Source organism: Podarcis cretensis, assembly GCF_951804945.1.
Source record: "Podarcis cretensis genome assembly, chromosome: 14".
NCBI classification, from domain to species: domain Eukaryota; kingdom Metazoa; phylum Chordata; class Lepidosauria; order Squamata; family Lacertidae; genus Podarcis; species Podarcis cretensis.
In genome coordinates, this window is record NC_137183.1 from 29,179,073 (window position 1) to 29,196,635 (window position 17,563).

The window sequence follows — 17,563 nt, forward strand, 5'->3', positions numbered from 1 at the left end:
ACACTGGTTTAAAAAATAAATAAATAAAGAGGGATAATGGTGGTGAGATCCAGGAAATTGTCAGGTCATTTAGCTTAATGCCTATTCCAGTAAAATTGATTTTAAAAGTGTGATTAAACATTGAGGTCTCCAGTCTTTTTGGGGGGCTGGGGGATGCATCTGAAAATTGAAGAAACTGTCATAGGTACTGCAATAAACAAATAAATCCCGATTATATGAAAATGATTCACAGATGATATCTAACTGAGGAAGTTGGCTAAGATGTATAAAGCAGAATCAGATATGTGTTGGAAATGTAAAAAAAATTGGAGGGAACTTTTTTCGTTTGTGGTGGACATGTAAAACGGTAAAAGAATATTGGGGAATGATTTATAATGGGTTGAAAAAAATGTTTAAAATAACCTTCCCCAAAAGACTGGAATCCTCCTTATTGGGAGTAATTCAGAAAGAAATCCCTAGGTGTCAGAAAGGTTTATTTATGTGGCTCGAGTTCTGTTAGCCCCAAAATGGAAAGTGAGTGAGGTCCCTGGTAAAGAGGACTAGCAACTTAAGATGTTAGAATATGCAGAACTTGCAGGTTAAACATACAGAATAAGAGATCAAGAAGAACATATATTTAAAGAATAGTGAAGAATATTTATTGACTTTATGGAAAATAACTGTACACAGCATTAAGATAAAATCAGCAGTGTAATCAATTTGTGATGATAAAGTGGAGAACTGACCTAAATAGTTATAGTAAAATACATGGGAATGAGAGATATGAAAAATGGAAGGAGAAGGAGGAAAGTCACTGGATATTCAAAAGTATGTAAAATGTTTATTTTGAAATGTAAACATTGAAAATGTAATAATTTTTTTTTTTTTTACAAAAAATCACATAAGGAAAACTGGTAGTTCATCGTCTCACCCCAATCTACAGGTAAAACACACCCTCCAATCAGCTATAACAGACAAAAAAGCACCCCCCCAAAGGAGACACCCTCCAACCGAAGACCGTCATATAATTGGATACTTGCATACTTTGGACCCAGCCCACATTCAGCTCATGAAGCTGCTAGGATGTCAATGGTGGCACAATAAATGTGTGCGGGATGGCTGGGTTGCTAATTATTGTTAATTGCACATGAAGTTAACTGAAACTTCAGTGGCAACTCTTTGCCTTCATGTTACTAGCTGGAGAACATTCCAAGTTACCTCTGGATTTCGGGGATGAGATGAAATGCAGCCCCTGGATAGCCAAACAGGGATAGTTGCCATCTCTGTCATTGCTCAGGGTGGTGTAGGGGTTAGTGGGAGAGACCTGGGTTCAAATCCCACCCCCCTCAGTCAATGAAGCTCACAGGGCAACCATGGGCCAGTCACTTCCTCTTAGAGGTATTGTGAAGATAAAACCGGGAGGTGGGGAGAACAAGGTACACCTCCTTGCAAGAAACTATTGTGCCCGAGTGTGAGAAGGTCAGCTGTATTACTAACAAGGTGGAGGCTTGGGGTTTGGAAGTGGCCCCCCAGACCTTTGTATCTGGCCCTTGGGACCCTCCTCAGGCCATGGCACTCACCAGCCCTGCTCTATGGCCTTCTGGAGTGCTTCTGTTTGGCTGGAAATTGTCCTTGAACTATGATCCAGCCTCTCGCTTGCCTGGATGGAGTCGGTGGAGGAGAAACCTCTGGCTTCTTTCTGTGAGGCTGGAAAGCTGTCTGCAGGCAAGTGTCGCATCCATTGCCCAGTTTTGTGTCTGGCCCTGGCAGATGGTCAGCCGCAAGCAAATGTGTCTCTGGGGCTGAGAAAGTGGGGCTGAGAAAGTGGGGCTGAGAAATGTGTCTCTGGGGCTGAGAAAGACTCCCAGCCCCCCTCTATAGACACACAGAGAAGCACGAGGCTGGAATCGCCCACAGGAAGTGTTAATTAGCACTGGAGTGTCATCTACTGGCTTTGCGAGGAACAGCACCAGAACAACAGCAAAGACAGTTTTTACAGTATGGGGATTTCTCCTTCCAACAGGTACAGGTCACAAAAATCTTGCCTTGGTACAGCAAGGCTTCTGTGGTTGAGAAAGCTGCAGTGCCAACTTGGCTGAGAGATGGGGGGGGGGACACAGTCTGAGTCTTCCCCTCCACCTGACTATAAGAGCCTAGGTAGTAAAGGTAAAAGGTAAAGGACCCCTGCGCAGGCCTGGTCGTCCTTTTTTATACCTGCTGGGATTGACAAAGCTGCCTCGGATTGGCTGACAAGGCATTCTGGGATTGACCAGGCATCTGACCCTCCCCTTCATCTCATAGCTCACCAATTAACCAACTCTAGACCAAACCAATCAACCATCTAGAAGGATTACTGTTAATCTCTTTTCCTTAGGGGGTCCCTATTTTCAATGGAGAAATGTTGGGGGGTATGGAGTTCTCCGACTCCCGAACCATCTGAAGGCAATCCTGTACAGTGAAGGGTTTTTTTAAACGTTTAATGTTTTATTATGTTTTTATATATGTTGGCTGCTGCCCAGAGTGGCTGGGGCAACCCAGTCAGATGTGTGGGGTATAAAAAATAAAATTATCATTATGGAATGGGGCGTCCCTATTTTCATCAGAGAAATGTTGGGGGGGGCATGCTAGGTATATTTCAAAAAGGAAAGGGTATGAAAAAATCTGGATTGGGAGAAGGTAAAGTGTGGGAACGCACTGATTTGGAGGAGAAGGGGAAGAAGCGCTTGCTATCCACATTACATAACAATACAGAGGGGTTAGGAGGAGCAATAACGTTGATGGGGTAGATGAGATTGGGTTTCTGGCCCAAGGTCACCCAGACGTTCAGAATTCTCTATGAACCACTTTCTTTTTGCAAGTTGGCTACAACCTGAACTTGATCAAATTTAATTAAACAGAACAGACTCACTGGCAATCTAGCCCTAGGCAGTAAAGTACCACTGAAGCCTGCAGAACTTACTTCTGAGTTTATGTAAGTTTTACAGGCTACAGTGGTACTTTGCTGTCTAGTAAATACCTAAAAGGTTGCAGCCACCACATTATTTTTACCTGTCTTCAGAAATGCCTAGTTAAATATATCTTTCTTAATCTACTTTAGTTTACATCATTAAAAAACTTAAAGGGAAGTTTTCATGATATTGAAGACAACTTCTGTTTCTAAAACTCTGTACTTTATTTATCTCTCACACTGATACCTAATCAAACACATTCCATCACAATAATGTGTAAAATTCAATCTTCAAAAGGAGTTGCTGTTTTTTTAAAAAAATTACAACGTATATTCATGAGGTGTCAACAGAATGGTTTCATAATAATTTTTTTTTTTAATTATGAACTTCTCACAATCCTTCAAAATTAATCTAAGACTATACATGGCTCACTCTCCTTCGTAAATTAAATGAATTTTTTTAATAAAATAATTTATTAAAAATATACAGGAGGTACAAAGAACTGTCCAGTATCAAATTCAAGGCCTCCATTCCCCACCCAAAAAGACATGAACACCAAAGTGCCAGAAAGATCCTAGGTCAACAGGAGCTGCTGTCACGGCTGCTAGTCTGGATCCAGAACACATTGCTCCACAATCTCCCGCAAGTGAGGATTCTCCATTGCAGCAGCGACTCTCTCTTTGTCATTTATCTGCTTGTTAACTGTAGCACGACGAAAAACAAACAAGAAGTCTTTGGTTAATGACCAACAGAAATGCACTAGAATATCCCAAAACACACACACACACACACACACACACACACACACACACACAATCTGTATGCACATGAAGATGCAAGTCCTATAGAGACAAACACAGATTTGTCAAGGATCAGAGCTCAGTGAATGCCTCCCACAATCTGCTGTCCAATGCCTGCAACTTTTAGATCTCATCACCGTCTTACGGGGCTTTTAGGGAAGGGTAAGAACATTAGAAGTGGCCAACCAGATGCCTGTTGTGGGAAACCTGCAAGCAGGACCCGAGTACCTCTCTAATTCTTTTTTAAAGCCATCTAGTTTGGTGTCTCCTGTGGGAACGGTACATTGGATTGTTTTTTTAATTGCTTCTGCTTGTAGGGAATTTCTTTTGACCAGTTTCAACAATATTGTTTTTAACTTTGTTTTTTAATTTTATGTATTTCCGCCTTAGAACCTTTGGGCATATGATAAATAAATAGAGAAGTCATGCAATGCTAAGATTGCAAGAGATCTTACAAACAAGTATGAAGGCAGAAGCTAATGTGTTCCAGCATGGTTAGCTCATATGCATCACTTCCTATGGTGCTGGGTGCCAGGCCCTGCCAGCCTGACTGCCACACAAAAAGATTGAAGACATGCTCAACGGGAAAATTCAACACACACACACTTGGTGATATATATCAAGAGGCTGCTTTATTCCCCAACGCAAGCTGAAGACATACTTACTGTCCTCCTCCGTGGAATGCGCTCCCTCTGAAATGTAGATTTCCAACTACATGAGAGAGAAAATGACTGCTTAATATGTTTTTATAGCACAGGTATGCATCTGCACAGAATATACAACACTGTTTTGATGGCGTGCTATACAGTGGACCCTCTGGATATGAATGTAGTTTGTTCCAGGGGTCCATCCGTACCCTGAAAAATCTGCAAGTAGAGCTGCCGCTTCTGCAAATGCGTGCAGCATGATAGACTGTTTCTGCGCATGCGCGCGTGGTGAAACCCGGAAGAATATGCTTCCAGGTTTGCTGCGTTCGCAACCTGAAAGTTATGTTACCCGAAAGTAACGTAACCCGAGGATCCACTGTAATGGGCAAGTCTCACTTGTGTTTGCAATATGAAAGATCTCTACTTCTCTGCAATGCAATCTCCACATCCACCCAGGGGTTTGTTATATGGTAAGGAAGCATGGCCTCTTACAATCTGGCAGTTCTCACACGCCTGCCAAAGCTGTGTACATGATACAGTCTCCTGAGAATCTTATGGTACCTTAAAGACTGTGATTAGCTGTGATTCCTGCCCTGCAAGGGGTTGGACTAGATGGCCCTTTGGGTACCTTACAACTCTAAAATTATATGATTCTTGTACAAATTTATTATGACTTAAACTTTGGTTGACTACAAACCACTTCACCAGATGCATGAAATGTACCTGATGAAGTAGACTGCAGTGAGTGAAAGCTTATGCAACAATAAATGTGTTAGTCACAAAAATCTGTGTTGTTCTTCCTGCAAGAGACTAGCATGGTTGCAATCCCTCTGGAAATCCTGCCAACAGAAGCACTCTGGGTTCTTCATTTCACGTCCTGTTCTAAGACCACATTTTGCATGAGCAACAGGTAACACCACCCCTTGAAATTCCCCATACAAGCAAACATGCAAAACATTTGGGGGGAAGTTGGAAGTGGAATGTGTGGCCAGATAAAGCCCTCTAAACATGGATTTCTGGGGAGTCAGCTGCAGTATGTTTTTAGAAATACAAACAAAAGTGTACAAATTGCGTACCTTGTGTTTAAAAGGCAAACATCTCTGCAGCTTGATCCTCAAACACAGCCCTGCATTTTAAAGAAAAAATATGTCATTTTTCTTTTCAAGCACTACCCTTCCATTATCTTTCTACCAAAAGAGTTGGTGGCATGTGGTCATGCAGCAAAACGTATTGCTCAACCATCTGTAATTCAGTTTTATAAACGTGAGGGAGAGCTGGCCTTGGTTCTCAGTGTATCTTGCTCTAAAGATAGCAAGCGTTGCCTCATCTAAACTGTGAAAAAGGCTGGGAAATGAAGCAAGCGGCATCCATTTTCGAAATCTGCTTTCAAGCACAGAACTGCTTTACAATTTGGTAATAAGCTATGAAAGACTGAAGAGTTTCGCACCACACATTGCCAGGGCATGAGCTCTGATTGGGATCAGGACACTAATGTGCTGAGTTTTACACAGGGACACAGTCTTCAGTCTGCCTTGCAAAAATAAGGTTAAATTGGTTCCAAAGAAGCCTATCCCTAAAGGAAATTTTTTTATCAACATGAAAGGTCCTGCAACCCATTCATATTTAATAATTCACAATACTGCTGCTGCATGTTTCAATGCACAAATCCAGAAATGTTTCCAGAAGAAGTGAGTGTCCCTTTATTTGCCTTTCTAATATCTTTGTTTACTTAATGTCATGAAACTAACAACTTCACAAATCGCTCAAAGAACCCCCTCCCCCCAGATCTTACCTATGAGAGTGGCCAAAGAGCAATGAGGTACCGTTGGTGTAAACCTGATTGTGACCAAATATTCATCTTCCCCAATTTCATGCACTTCAACGCAGCTTTCTGTTACCACGTCTAGTTCTTCTAAAGTGTTGGGCTTCTCTGGGTCCCGGATAGTTCGAATTATATCTAAGCAGAAACAAACAGATCACAAGTGTCTAATTATGGGGGAAAGGTTGAGTGGTCAAACTCTAGGCCTGGAGTCAGCTGAAAATCCACTTGCTTGTGACATAAAAGGGAGTTTCATGCCAGCTTTGCCAGGACTCTTCACAATCCGGTCCCTCTCGGCTTTAGGAGGAACAAAGATTGCAAGTGACATTTTAAACAAGAAATGATAAAAACTACATATGAAATGTGTTCTGAGGCTCATTGCTTCATGACCAGTTAGCCTGCAAGCAAATGGGTACTGTGGAGTGAATTTGGATTTATTTTTTGTCTCTTCTGGATTGGCAATAATCTTGCCACTGTGACTCATGCATTGTTATCCTCAAGAAAGGAACTACTGCAATAAACCTGGGCAAGGGATTACCTGAGTGTGGGCAGGTAAGAGGCAAGGAGACTGGAAATGTAAATATCAGACTTTGAAAAGCTGGTATCACTGGATCAAGTTCAACAGCTTTGCTGAATTAATTAAACTAAAACTATTTTTAAATTAATTAAACTAAATTATTTATTTAATGTTAAATTAATTGAACTAAAATTGGATTTTGAATAAATGTGCAATTAATTGTTACAATTTGGAATTTGATTGTTATTATCTTCCTTCATGGGTCATGCAAACCACCATTATGAATCATGCTACTGTATTTATTGGGAAGGCTAAGGGCAGTGGGAATGAGTTTATGGAACCAAGAGCGCGGTGGCCCCCAAAAAGTTTAGGATCCACTGCAATAAACTCTATGTGGGGCTACCCTTAAGAGTGACCTGCAAGTTAAAGCCAACGCAAAATGTATTAGCTGGCATACTGTTGTCACACATGTTACAGTGTGCTTAAAAGAGCCTCATGCTAGCTGCCAATAAATTACTGGATCAGGGTTAAGTTCCAACTTATAATACCCGAAACAGGTACCTGAAGGATTGCCTTCTTTCCTATCTCCCTGTCTGGCAGCCAGGACTGTCTGGTGAGGCCCTCCTGACTGTGCCCACAGATCCCATGGGCCGTAAGCAAGGGGAAGAAGGGGTAGCAGCCCCCTCTCTTTGGAATCCCCTTCCTTCAGAGACATACAGGCAAGTGCCAACCCCAGAATCAATTGGGCCTCTGCTAAAAACGCATTTATTTCCTCTGGCTAGTCATTAGTGACAGTGGGCTGTAAAAGTAAGTTCTCGTAAAAATTAGAAATTAAAATTTGTACATTTTAAAGTGCGCACTCAGACACACTTGGCTGCAGGTTTAGTTTGTGCTGCAGTCTCAATACATTTTTAGCACCTTGTCGTTTCAGACGAAAGGAGGTTCGTAAGTTTAAACTGTTCTCGGTTTATTGTTGCTTTTATGTGTTGAATGATTTACAGAGCTGCTTTTGGGGTTTTTTGTTTTTAATTTTTATCTTACTGCTTTCTTCTCTTCGTACACTCCTTCAAGGTTTCGGTTTTCTTTTGAAACTCCCCCTCCTCCAACTGCGAGGCAAGCCGGGTCCTGGGCCGCGAAAGCCCTCCCGCCCCGTGAAGCCTGGATAGGGACGGGGCTGGGGAGCCACTGACCGTAGACCTCCAGGGCCCGCTCCTGCTCCATGGCAGCGGCGGCGGTTCTGATCGGGGCCTCGGGCCGGTGGTGGGCCTGGTGGTCGTCCTCCTTCTCCCGGGCCTCATGCCCCCCGCTAGAGAGCGCCCGCCAGAGCAGCCCCAGCGACAGCATCCCGCCCGGAGCCAAGCCCGCTCGCAGCCTCCATCAACCGGCCCGCCTGCAGTCCCTCAGGCGGCCCTCGCGGGCACTTCCGGTCTCGGGGTGGGTGGGGCGCTCCACGGGCAAAGCGACGCTGTACTGTACTCACAAACGCGCCCTCTTCTCCACCAAGACTACATTTCCCGCCGTCCAACGCGCTCGCTCGACCGGCTTTCCGCGCAGCGAGGACTACATTTCCCGACACGCAACGCTCTCACTCGCCGCCCGTAGTGCGGCAGCTTATCCCCGCGAGGCATTCTGGGAAGGTTAGTCCGAAGGAAGAGCGTCGGCCTCCGCCCTCCCGGCTTTCGTTCTCTTGTTGCGGCTCTGCCCCAAGATGGCGGCGGCCGCGGTAGGTTTCTGAGGAGACCCACGGACCCGGCGGTCGCGGTTCTCTCAGGGATAAAGAGGAGAATGGCGGCGTCGGAGGCTGGGTCGCTTTGCGTTCTCCTGCAACCGTTCCGCAGCCCCAGCCGGGGCATCACCCGGGCCAAGCTCAGCGGTGGCCGAGACGCGCTGGCGACCGTGACGGGGGCGGAGCTGCGCCTGACGGGGCTGGTGTCAGCCCGGCTCGACGGCGGGCAGGACTGGCCCAGCGGGGACGGCAGTATCGCCCTGCCCGGCGCCTGGGAAGAGTAAGTGGGGGTGGAGCAAGAGCCGGGCCTGCGGGGGCCCAAGTCCAGCGTCGACCCCCCCCCCATAGAGAGAAGCAGGTGACGGACTCGACCCCCAGCGACAGCGCCCCACACCCCATTTAAAAACGTTTCGTAGTCGGAACAGCCGGTCAGGCACCCGCCCACATGGTGATCTCAGAGGCTAACTTACTACAGTATTGCTTTTGAAGCACATCAATCCTTCTCTGCAGTAAAAGGGTGTTTGTCCCCACGTAAATGTCGGGGCAGCAGAAGCAAACGCTGTTTGGGTTTTTTTGCATAAAATTGATTGTAAAAAAAAAAAGGCATCAAAGCGGTTTACAAAAAAAGAAAGATAAACCAGTGAAATTATTAAGAAAAATTAACCATGATTTTAAGTTTTTGAAAAGTTAAAAGAACAGTTTAGACTGAAACAGATTAAAGGGTTGCATCAAGTTTCTAAGCATCAGAGTATGCTTGACTAGACACTGTTTTTAGCAGGCACCAACAGGTTTATGTGTTATGAACGAAAATAAAAAAATTAACTTATGAAAAGAGTACAGTGAAGGTGCCTCCCACACTAACAGTTTGAGTTCTTACAAAGGTGTTATTATGTGGCACCTGAAACAGTACCAATTCCACTGATTGCTGCAGCACATATGGGTTTGTTGCTGTATTCATGATGGTGCATTGATAAAAGATGCATATGACCTCAGTATTATCATCGTTAGGTCTCACCAACCTTTTTTTGGGCCTTTAGTACCTTTGCAAATCAGAGGAATTGTCTTGGATACTCCTCCCACCCTGCATTGCAACTAAAGACACACCACACAAACTATCCTGTTGCTTCTTTAAAACCTCATTTTAGGAGAGGGGGCTGGAGACACATCAGCAAAAGCCTCTGTTGGCAACTCTTGAATGTGGAAGTAGTTGTAAAGCATGGATTGCGGGTGAGGGAGAGAAGTGTCAGTTTTGGCCTTCATGGTGGCAATAATACACATAGTAGTCTAAAGGGGGGGGGGGGCTGTCAGACCATTAAGTCCAGAATCATCTAGCCACACCACTGAGGATGGTTTATCCAGTGCCGCCACCCCCCCCCCATTACTGCCCAGTTTCACTTGAATCAACCACTTCTCTGGCTCAGCATACCATTTTGCAACAGCCCCACCTGCTGTGAGGCTTTGAACCTCCATGTAAAATGAGCTGTCAGAATCTACAGTTCCCCAGTTCACCTTCTGGTCCCTTCCTACTTCTCTTGTTAAGAAATTGAGTTGCTTGTAATTTTTCTTTGGATAAATAGGATGTATTACTATTCTTGTTAGAGAAATAGACAAAATTGTAAACCCCAGCAGATTATTATTGGTTTCTCTCCCTAGAGTTTTTGTTTCATTGATTGTATGTTGGTTGTCTTTTTCAACTGTTGTGTTCTTCTAAGATTTTTGGTCATTTTTTGTGCAAGTGGACAGTAATGTAATTCAGTTAAGTAATTTATTTCTGAAAGGCACAACATGCTTCAAATTTCAAAGAACAACAATTGGGGGTATGGCTCATGTATTAAGTATTGTTTTCCTAGCTTCACATGGGAGAGTGTGGAAGATGAGGACCTTCCAGTGGACAGTCTTAAACTGCTTGCTGTCAGTAAGACCCATGAACTTCTCGTATATGAAATTAATCTAGAGGTTGGAAAATGTGATGCAACACTCTTGCAGAGCTGCAGTGAAGATACGCAGAAGCAGCTCATCAAACGTAAAAATATTAGTGAGTATAACATTCATTCAAGATGTAAGATACTAGCTTATTAATTTGTTTATTGATTTGGAGGCCATTCTTCAGCAGTGTCTAGAAAACAAAATATGTTATATGGTATCTATTGCAGACCTTAGCCCATGAGTTGCAACTTGCTCTAGACAGGTAATGCTTATAAACGTTGGTGGGGCTATTTCAAACACTGAATGCAGACGGCCTGACTTTTGCCACTTGTGGGATGGGTGACCCATTTATCTTTATTGGGACTGTGCTGTATCGCTTGTTTCTCTGCACCTATTGTTACTGCATCTTAGAATATGAAAATATCCCTTTTGCCCTCGTCATGCAGGTTTATCTTCAATCTCCTCTTTGAGAGTGCTGTCATTTAAAAATGGTAAAGCTTTGATGCTGCTCAACAATTGTATTATTGCACAACTTGCTTTTCTTGGAGGCGAACTGAAAGCAGAAAAGTTGGAGGATTGCTTTCTTCTTGATCTGTCATCAGAAGCTCTGGAAAGGATAGTAGATGTTGCCTTTTGCAGAGGTGTTATTTTCTTGTTAGAGGAATCTGGATGGATATGTATCCTTTTAAATTGAGTTTTAACATCCTGCCCTTCCTCCAGGACAGAGTGGTTTGCAAAACAAATGTATAATATAAGCAGTAAAATAAAACACTAGCAGATAGTTCTCTGTGTTGCTCAGTAATTCTTAAGAAACAGACAAATACTGAGATACATAAATAGATATTTTTGTTGTTGTTTGTCTCTTAATAAATAAAGTGCTAGCCTTAATACAAACAGTCCAGGATCAAAGCAGTCCAGAAATAGTCCAGGATCAAAACAAGGTCAAAACCCATTAGATCACAAGGCAAGTCAGGATGCTAATGCAAGGATTTTGTTCAAGCACTCTGCCAGCAACTGAAGACTTTTAACCAGGAAGCTTTAGAGCTCCACCCAGAGCACAGCTGGAGGCCATCTGGATTGCCTGAGGCAGTGATTTTCAAACAGTGTGCTATGGCACCCTGGGGTGCCTTGAATGATGGTCAGGAGTGCTGTGATGTCTTTGCCTCCCAGAGCCTTGCACAGCTGTTGTAGCAGCACTGGCTACAAGTTTCCCAGGCAAATTGTGCCTCTGGGGCTGGCCATGGGGAGCTGGTTGCCAGGGGCTGAGGCAACCTTGGAGTAAGCAAGCAAGTGGGCGAGGGAGCCCAGCCGGCCAGTCTTCCAGGCCTTGCTGATGGGAATGGACAGACAAGTCCTAGGCCCCTGTGGGGCAGTGGAAGGAGGCACCTCTTTTGGGGGTGGGGGGCAGCTCAGAGACCATGGGCAGCAGCTTCAGCTCCCCAGAGGACTCCCAAGGAGAGGGGAGAGGGGAGAAGAGAAGAGGAGGCTGAGGGAACACTCCACAAGGGAGGGTGTTTGAAAAGGGGTGAGAGGTTGCCAGCTTTGTCGGCAAGGGGTGACATAGCTGGACTCCTGAGCCCCCATGGGTGCCGCAGAAAATGTAGTTAGTCAAGAGAGCCATGGGCTCAAAAAGGTTGAAAACCTCTGGCCTGAGAAGTTTGGTCTTCTCATGAGGAGGAGCTTCTTCACAAGTAACACTTTATTTTCAAGGAGTCCTTGTTCTTTGGGTGGGTGCACCTGTACCTTTATCCGCCAGCATGTCACCAGACTTGGTGCTAACTAAGCCTCTGCATCTGATTCTTTGCAGGGGCCCTCTCTGTCTTGCAGAGAAGATTGGGATGCTTTGATACCTGAAGGTCCCAGATCCCCCTGCTCTGTCTCACTGTGCATTGACACAGCCTGTTTCTCTTTCATTCTTGTTTTGTGGAGCACCAAATCTTTCTGTGAAGAGGATTGTTCTAGCCATGTGCCTGACAGTTGCAATATCTTAAGAGGTGTCTAAATGCATGCAGTTTGGAATGGTTCAGTCTACTATTTTGATTTGAAACAGTGCCCAGTAGTCTTGCACATTAGGTCTAAGTAAACATGCATAAGATTGCTGTGTCAGGATGGTGGGTTTTCCTTTGTATGTGTGCCTGTTCATGTGACTCAGAAAGTGTCTTTCCTTGACATTGTTGCAAAGATATTTTCGATGCTACAGATGGTGCCTACCTTGCCCATGTTGATGTCTCCCTCTATCAAACAGAGGGGCAAGATGAGAAGCGTCTGGACATCCTGTCTTCTCTTACACTGTTAAATATATCCCATGATCTCAGTGTTGCTGTGGTTGCCAACAGCTCCAGTTGTGTCGTGGCTATTGACCTCCATTTATACTTCAAGTAGGTTGGCCACAATATGCTATAAAGTGGTATTGGGCAGGCAGATTTTCACTTTTTAAATTCTTTGCCAGTTCTAGCTTTTCCTCTCTCGCTCTCTCTCCCGAAAAGTTTGATGGTCCTGCTCTCATGAAACATTTAGGAAAATGGTTAAAACTTTTTATTGTGCTGGGTGTTTGTGGTCTTAATCTCACTTTCTCCCCCTGCTGCTTAAATTCCTTTCAATGACTTTTTAATGCTCACTTTATTGTTATAATTTATTGTCAGTGAAAATTCAATTTTTTTTAGATTAACTGTTATATGGAACTTTTTGAGGGTTGAAAGGTGGAGTTGAAATCATCTTATTTATAAATAAACACTCCCCCCCCCCCCCGCAGAGAATATCCTGAGCATTTAATTTGCAAGAAAAACTTTGACAACCTTCCTGTAGAACAGTTGGAGGGGACAGATGAGGATGACCTCAGAAGTTCAGATTACAGCATGAAACTTATGCAGCATCCATTTCGGACCGACAGGTATGTCTACAGAACTTCTGCCTTGCATCATTAATCTATGTGGAAAAGAGGGATATGTTTGTTCAGTCCTACTTTCCACATTAGCTCTCTGGTTCCTGCTGTTACTGCTGATACTGCTGGTAAAACAGCTTTAGAACGTTAGGATGAATTAGTATAAGCTTAGACATGTGGCATCATTTCCAAATAGATGCACGAGTATGTCTAAACACCGTCCTCCCCAGGACTAGTTTGCAGTTGTTTTGATGGCAAGAAACTATTTATACTTATCCAATCTGTTTATCTGTATTACAAATCCTTTTCGTTCAAGCAATACAACTATAGATAATTCATAGATTCATTGTTAAAAATGTTGGTGTGATTTTTCTCCTTTTTCCAGATCCTGGAAGGCACATTTGTCTTCATTGTTTGACACAACAAAAGGATCTAATTCTTCAAATTTGGCAGCCAACGTTTTCCTGCCTTGGTGTCAGTATCCTTTGCATCTAGAGCACTGTGACTGTAAGACTCGTGAAGCTTCTGAGGCCTCCTTTCTGCATGATGCTGCTCATGTTCTTTCAAACTCAAGAAGAAAAGATCCCCAAAGCACAGGCAAAAGAGACAGACTATGGAAGAGCATAGATTTAGGAGGACTAGAAGATGGTGTGAAACTCGAGTGTAAATCTGTGACAGGATTTAGTGCATTGTTCACTCAAGAGAGTGAGAGTGAAGGACTGATTCTTCTTCTGTGGGATTTGGAGACCCAAGACGTGATGCGTTCTTGTGTGGGCAAAAATTCATTTTTTGTGGAGTGTAACAGAGAGGAGCAGTTATGTCCCATCCTTTCAGGTGAGCATCTTTTAGTTGCAAATAAAAACCAAAGCCTGCAGTCTAGAAAGCAGAAGCATTTATTTGTTTGTAAGTACTGACACCATTGAGGGTGATGCAAGAAGATTGCATTCAGTCTCATAAAGTACCATATAGATCATGTTTGATATGGCAGGTGAATAAGTTCTTCTTTTATTTATTATAACCCTTAGAGCCCGGCCTCTCCTTGGTTCTGTTTGGCTTGACTCAAGAGGAATTCTTGAATAGACTGATCATCCATGGAAGTGCTGGCACTGTAGATTCTCTTTGCCAGCTCAATGGATGGGGAAGATGCTCTATTCCCATACATGCCTTGGAGGTAAAGAAACACTTGTGGCCCTTGAGGTTCTGTGCCTCCCACATCTCCCAGTGCTGGAAGTGGTGGGATCTTGCAACTGGCAGGGGATTCTTTTTTTCTTTTTCTTTTTGACAGCCTCAAATGTTTACTTTGAGCTTATCTAACCTGCAGCCTTTGCAGGCTACGTGGAAAGGGCACCTCCCAAAGTAATATACAGAGCTGCTGCCATGTGGATAAATTGTGGAGCATGACAAAACTGACTGCTCTTGGTGACTCTGTCCTTCAGCCCTAGTTTTTTATTCTGCAGTATTTTCGGCATGAGGTGATCCTTCTTTTCCTGATTTGTGCTGCACATCCTATCTAGGAAAGTCCTCCTCCCACAAAAAGACAAATGGAAGTTCTTACCTGCTGGGCATCTATTTTTCTGATAGATAGAAGAACATTCCACTCTCCTTCATGAATCCTCACTTATGGGTCCATAGTAGAATAGTGCTTGGGGAAAACAGGCTTTCTTGTCTTGTTTCATGACTTTTTGGCTTATTTAATTGCATTCTTGCGTGGATGCTTTTTATTTTTTTTATTTTTGCAATACTTCGTTCTTGCCTTGTTGTTTAACCATCCTGGAAATTGGTAGAAAGTAACTTTTCAATCCGCAAAAAGAATATTAGTCCCTTAGTTAAAAACTTCTGTTTCTACATGTTGCTGCATTTTTAACAGTGATTCTGTTGTTGCTGTTTAGGCTGGCTTAGAGAACCGTCAGTTGGATACAGTGGATTTCTTTTTAAAGAACAAAGAGAATATTTTCAGTCCCTCAGCAACTTGCTCCTTACAAGATCAGCCTGCAAGCACTATGTCAGATTTTTACTTGAAGAGTAAGTAAAACAATGCAAATGCTGAAATGGACATTGCTTTGACACAGACCTTCGCAAAGCATAGTGTAGTCTTCCCCTGCCTGATGCCTTCCAGATATTTTGGACTACGGTTCCCATCAGCCCCAGCCAACATGGCCATATGTTGCCGAGACTGATGGCAATCCAAAACATCTGGAAAGTTCCATGTTAGGAAAGGCTGGTGTAGTGAAGTGAAAGAAATTCACTGTGGTACAGCTCGTGTGAAATTAATGCTGCACAAGCCGCATAGAAAATAATGAGAGCTATATAAGGGCATACTATGTTCAGCGAAGCATTCTTGGGAGAGATGGAATATGCACTGTGTTTTCAGAAAGCGCAATGTGGTACATGGATGCCATATAAAAGATGGAGGCAAGCTGTGCTTTCTTTTCTGCGAATCCTTTTTTGTGGGGGGGGGGGGAGGACATTTTAAAGCGATCTTCTGGTCATTTCCTGCTTTTTCTCACACAGGCATGGAAGAGCTTACACCAGCCTTAGATTTGCTTTGCATGGCAATCCGAGAAAATGATTTGGAAGCACAGAGCAAGCATTTCTCAGAGCAGCTGCTGAACCTCACCTTGTCTTTCCTTAACAAACAGCTCCGTGAAATTTGTATCCACAGAGAAGGTAACGGTTGTGCTTGTGTTGCTTGAATTATCATCATGCTCTGCATTTCCCCTGTAACGGGCCATGAAACCTTTCTATTATTTGAGCTATTTTCATGTGCAAGCTGTGTGCTCCTGCATGTGACCTTTAAAAAAAAAACCCCAACACCTCTCCAGTGGTGATATTTGATGAGAGAAGAGGAGGAGCAATTCTGGCCTCAGCTCAGTGAATAGTGTAGAATTGTTTTCTCCCATTACCGTAATGTCCAAATCCTATACACACATACTTGGAGGTGTGCCCTTTTGGACTCCGTGGGATGTGCTCGTGAATAAACACACAGACAATCATAGTCGCTGTATGGGCTGTAAAGCTGTCATTCGTAAAATGATTAAGTCAGTTTTCCAGGATTTAAGCTGACTTAACAACCTAGTCCTTTGGACTAGCTGGACCAGCACCTGTACTGGGTCAGGAGGGGTCAGTACCTTATAGTCAGTTCATACTGTGGGCTTTGGCACTTTTGCATATTGTGTGCTTCTCTCTAATCTATATTTGGACTCCTTTGTCATCATGTTGATGACTGAGTGCACCTGTGTGAGTGGTCCGGTGAGTGGCCCAGGCAGGCTTCCCTATGTTCCTGCTGTCACTGTCACCACTGGCAATGAGGAGAGGAATGAAGGGGAGAACGTCTTTCTCCCCCTCTGCACCAGTGCAAGCGGAACAGGATGTCATGGGATATATCTTTGAATATGTTAATGTTCATTGGGCTGCCCTTAGTGTTGCAAGTCTCCCAGGGAGATGTTTTCATTTGTTCCTTCCATTAAATGTCTTCCTGATATTCTTTACAGAACTGGATGAAAATCTGGACAGATGTGTTGCTATTTTAACCAGCTACATCAATAAACTTAGGATGTTTATGATAAAGTTCCCTCACAAGCCTTCCAGCATCATCAGCTTCACGGGCGATCTTGAAGAAGACGTGCCCTGCGTAGAACAAAGCCAGAAGTGGGAAAAGTTCAATACAGAGGTAACTGGAGCATCAGTTTCAACAACTCCTGAGCATACTGTATATTGTCCAAGACATTGTGTCTGTTTGCTAAACAATTTCATTATCCCAAGGAAAAATTAGTGACCCAAAGCCACGTTTATGGCAGAATCCAGTCATAGTTAAGCATTTGGAAGTCCTGTTGATTTCAGTGAGAGAGCTAGAGACTGTGTGCCAAACACTCCCATTGAAATGAAATGCAGGTAGCACAATAAAAGCATTAACTTGGTTTGGAGCAACTTTTGAAAAGTTGTGTGCTAAGGAAGGATTTGAAAGTACAACTTGATAGTATAGCAATGGAAGACTGTGTTGAGTTCTGGCTGCCTCATAACAGAAAAGGATATCCTGGAACTGGAAAATATGTAAGGGCTACCAGAATGATCAAGTGGTAGCTTGGAGGGAAAGTAGCAAGAAAGACATTTTCCCCCCTTCCTCATAATCATAGAATTGTAGGGTTGAAAGGGACCCCAAGGGTCATCTAGTTCAGCCCCCTGCAGTGCAGGAATCTCAGCTAAAGCAGGCGACTTCCTGTGTTTTTAAGACTGAGTTGTGTGCCCTTGACAACTTCCACCCACTTCTCCTCTGCCATTCCCTAACTTGTCTCTCCTGATCCTTCAGGAAAGAGGTTGAAT

At 43.6% G+C, this 17,563-nt stretch overlaps 2 protein-coding genes across 2 annotated transcripts in view; one reads left to right on the plus strand and one right to left on the minus strand.

Annotated features, from left to right (window-relative positions):
• Positions 1-3,127: 3,127 nt before the first annotated feature.
• On the minus strand, positions 3,128-8,194 carry CIAO2A (cytosolic iron-sulfur assembly component 2A). Its single transcript, XM_079953604.1, has 5 exons — positions 7,901-8,194; positions 6,167-6,331; positions 5,451-5,500; positions 4,393-4,438; positions 3,128-3,629 (listed from the first exon to the last, which is right to left on the minus strand). The coding sequence occupies exons 1-5, from the start codon at positions 8,052-8,054 to the stop codon at positions 3,532-3,534; spliced, it is 513 nt and encodes a 170-aa protein (XP_079809730.1). The 5' UTR covers positions 8,055-8,194; the 3' UTR covers positions 3,128-3,531.
• A 195-nt stretch (positions 8,195-8,389) lies between these two features.
• Positions 8,390-17,563, plus strand: part of SPG11 (SPG11 vesicle trafficking associated, spatacsin) — a 38,492-nt gene continuing 29,318 nt past the window's right edge. Inside the window, exons 1-10 of the mRNA XM_079953598.1 lie at positions 8,390-8,716; positions 10,287-10,471; positions 10,809-11,039; positions 12,545-12,740; positions 13,115-13,252; positions 13,629-14,077; positions 14,269-14,414; positions 15,133-15,265; positions 15,755-15,910; positions 16,735-16,913. Coding sequence (XP_079809724.1) covers positions 8,496-8,716; positions 10,287-10,471; positions 10,809-11,039; positions 12,545-12,740; positions 13,115-13,252; positions 13,629-14,077; positions 14,269-14,414; positions 15,133-15,265; positions 15,755-15,910; positions 16,735-16,913 — 2,034 coding nt within the window. The 5' untranslated portion in view covers positions 8,390-8,495. The remainder of the gene's footprint in view (positions 8,717-10,286; positions 10,472-10,808; positions 11,040-12,544; positions 12,741-13,114; positions 13,253-13,628; positions 14,078-14,268; positions 14,415-15,132; positions 15,266-15,754; positions 15,911-16,734; positions 16,914-17,563) is intronic.

Coding starts and splice junctions, on each gene's coding strand:
- CIAO2A (XM_079953604.1), bottom strand. CDS start 8,054: ATGCTGTCGCTGGGGCTGCTCTGGCGGGCGCTCTCTAGCGGGGGGCAT. Junction 5,501..6,166: donor CTCTTTGGCCACTCTCATAG/GTAAGATCTGGG, acceptor TTTAAAATGCAG/GGCTGTGTTTGAGGATCAAG. Junction 4,439..5,450: donor GTTTGCCTTTTAAACACAAG/GTACGCAATTTG, acceptor TCTCTCATGTAG/TTGGAAATCTACATTTCAGA.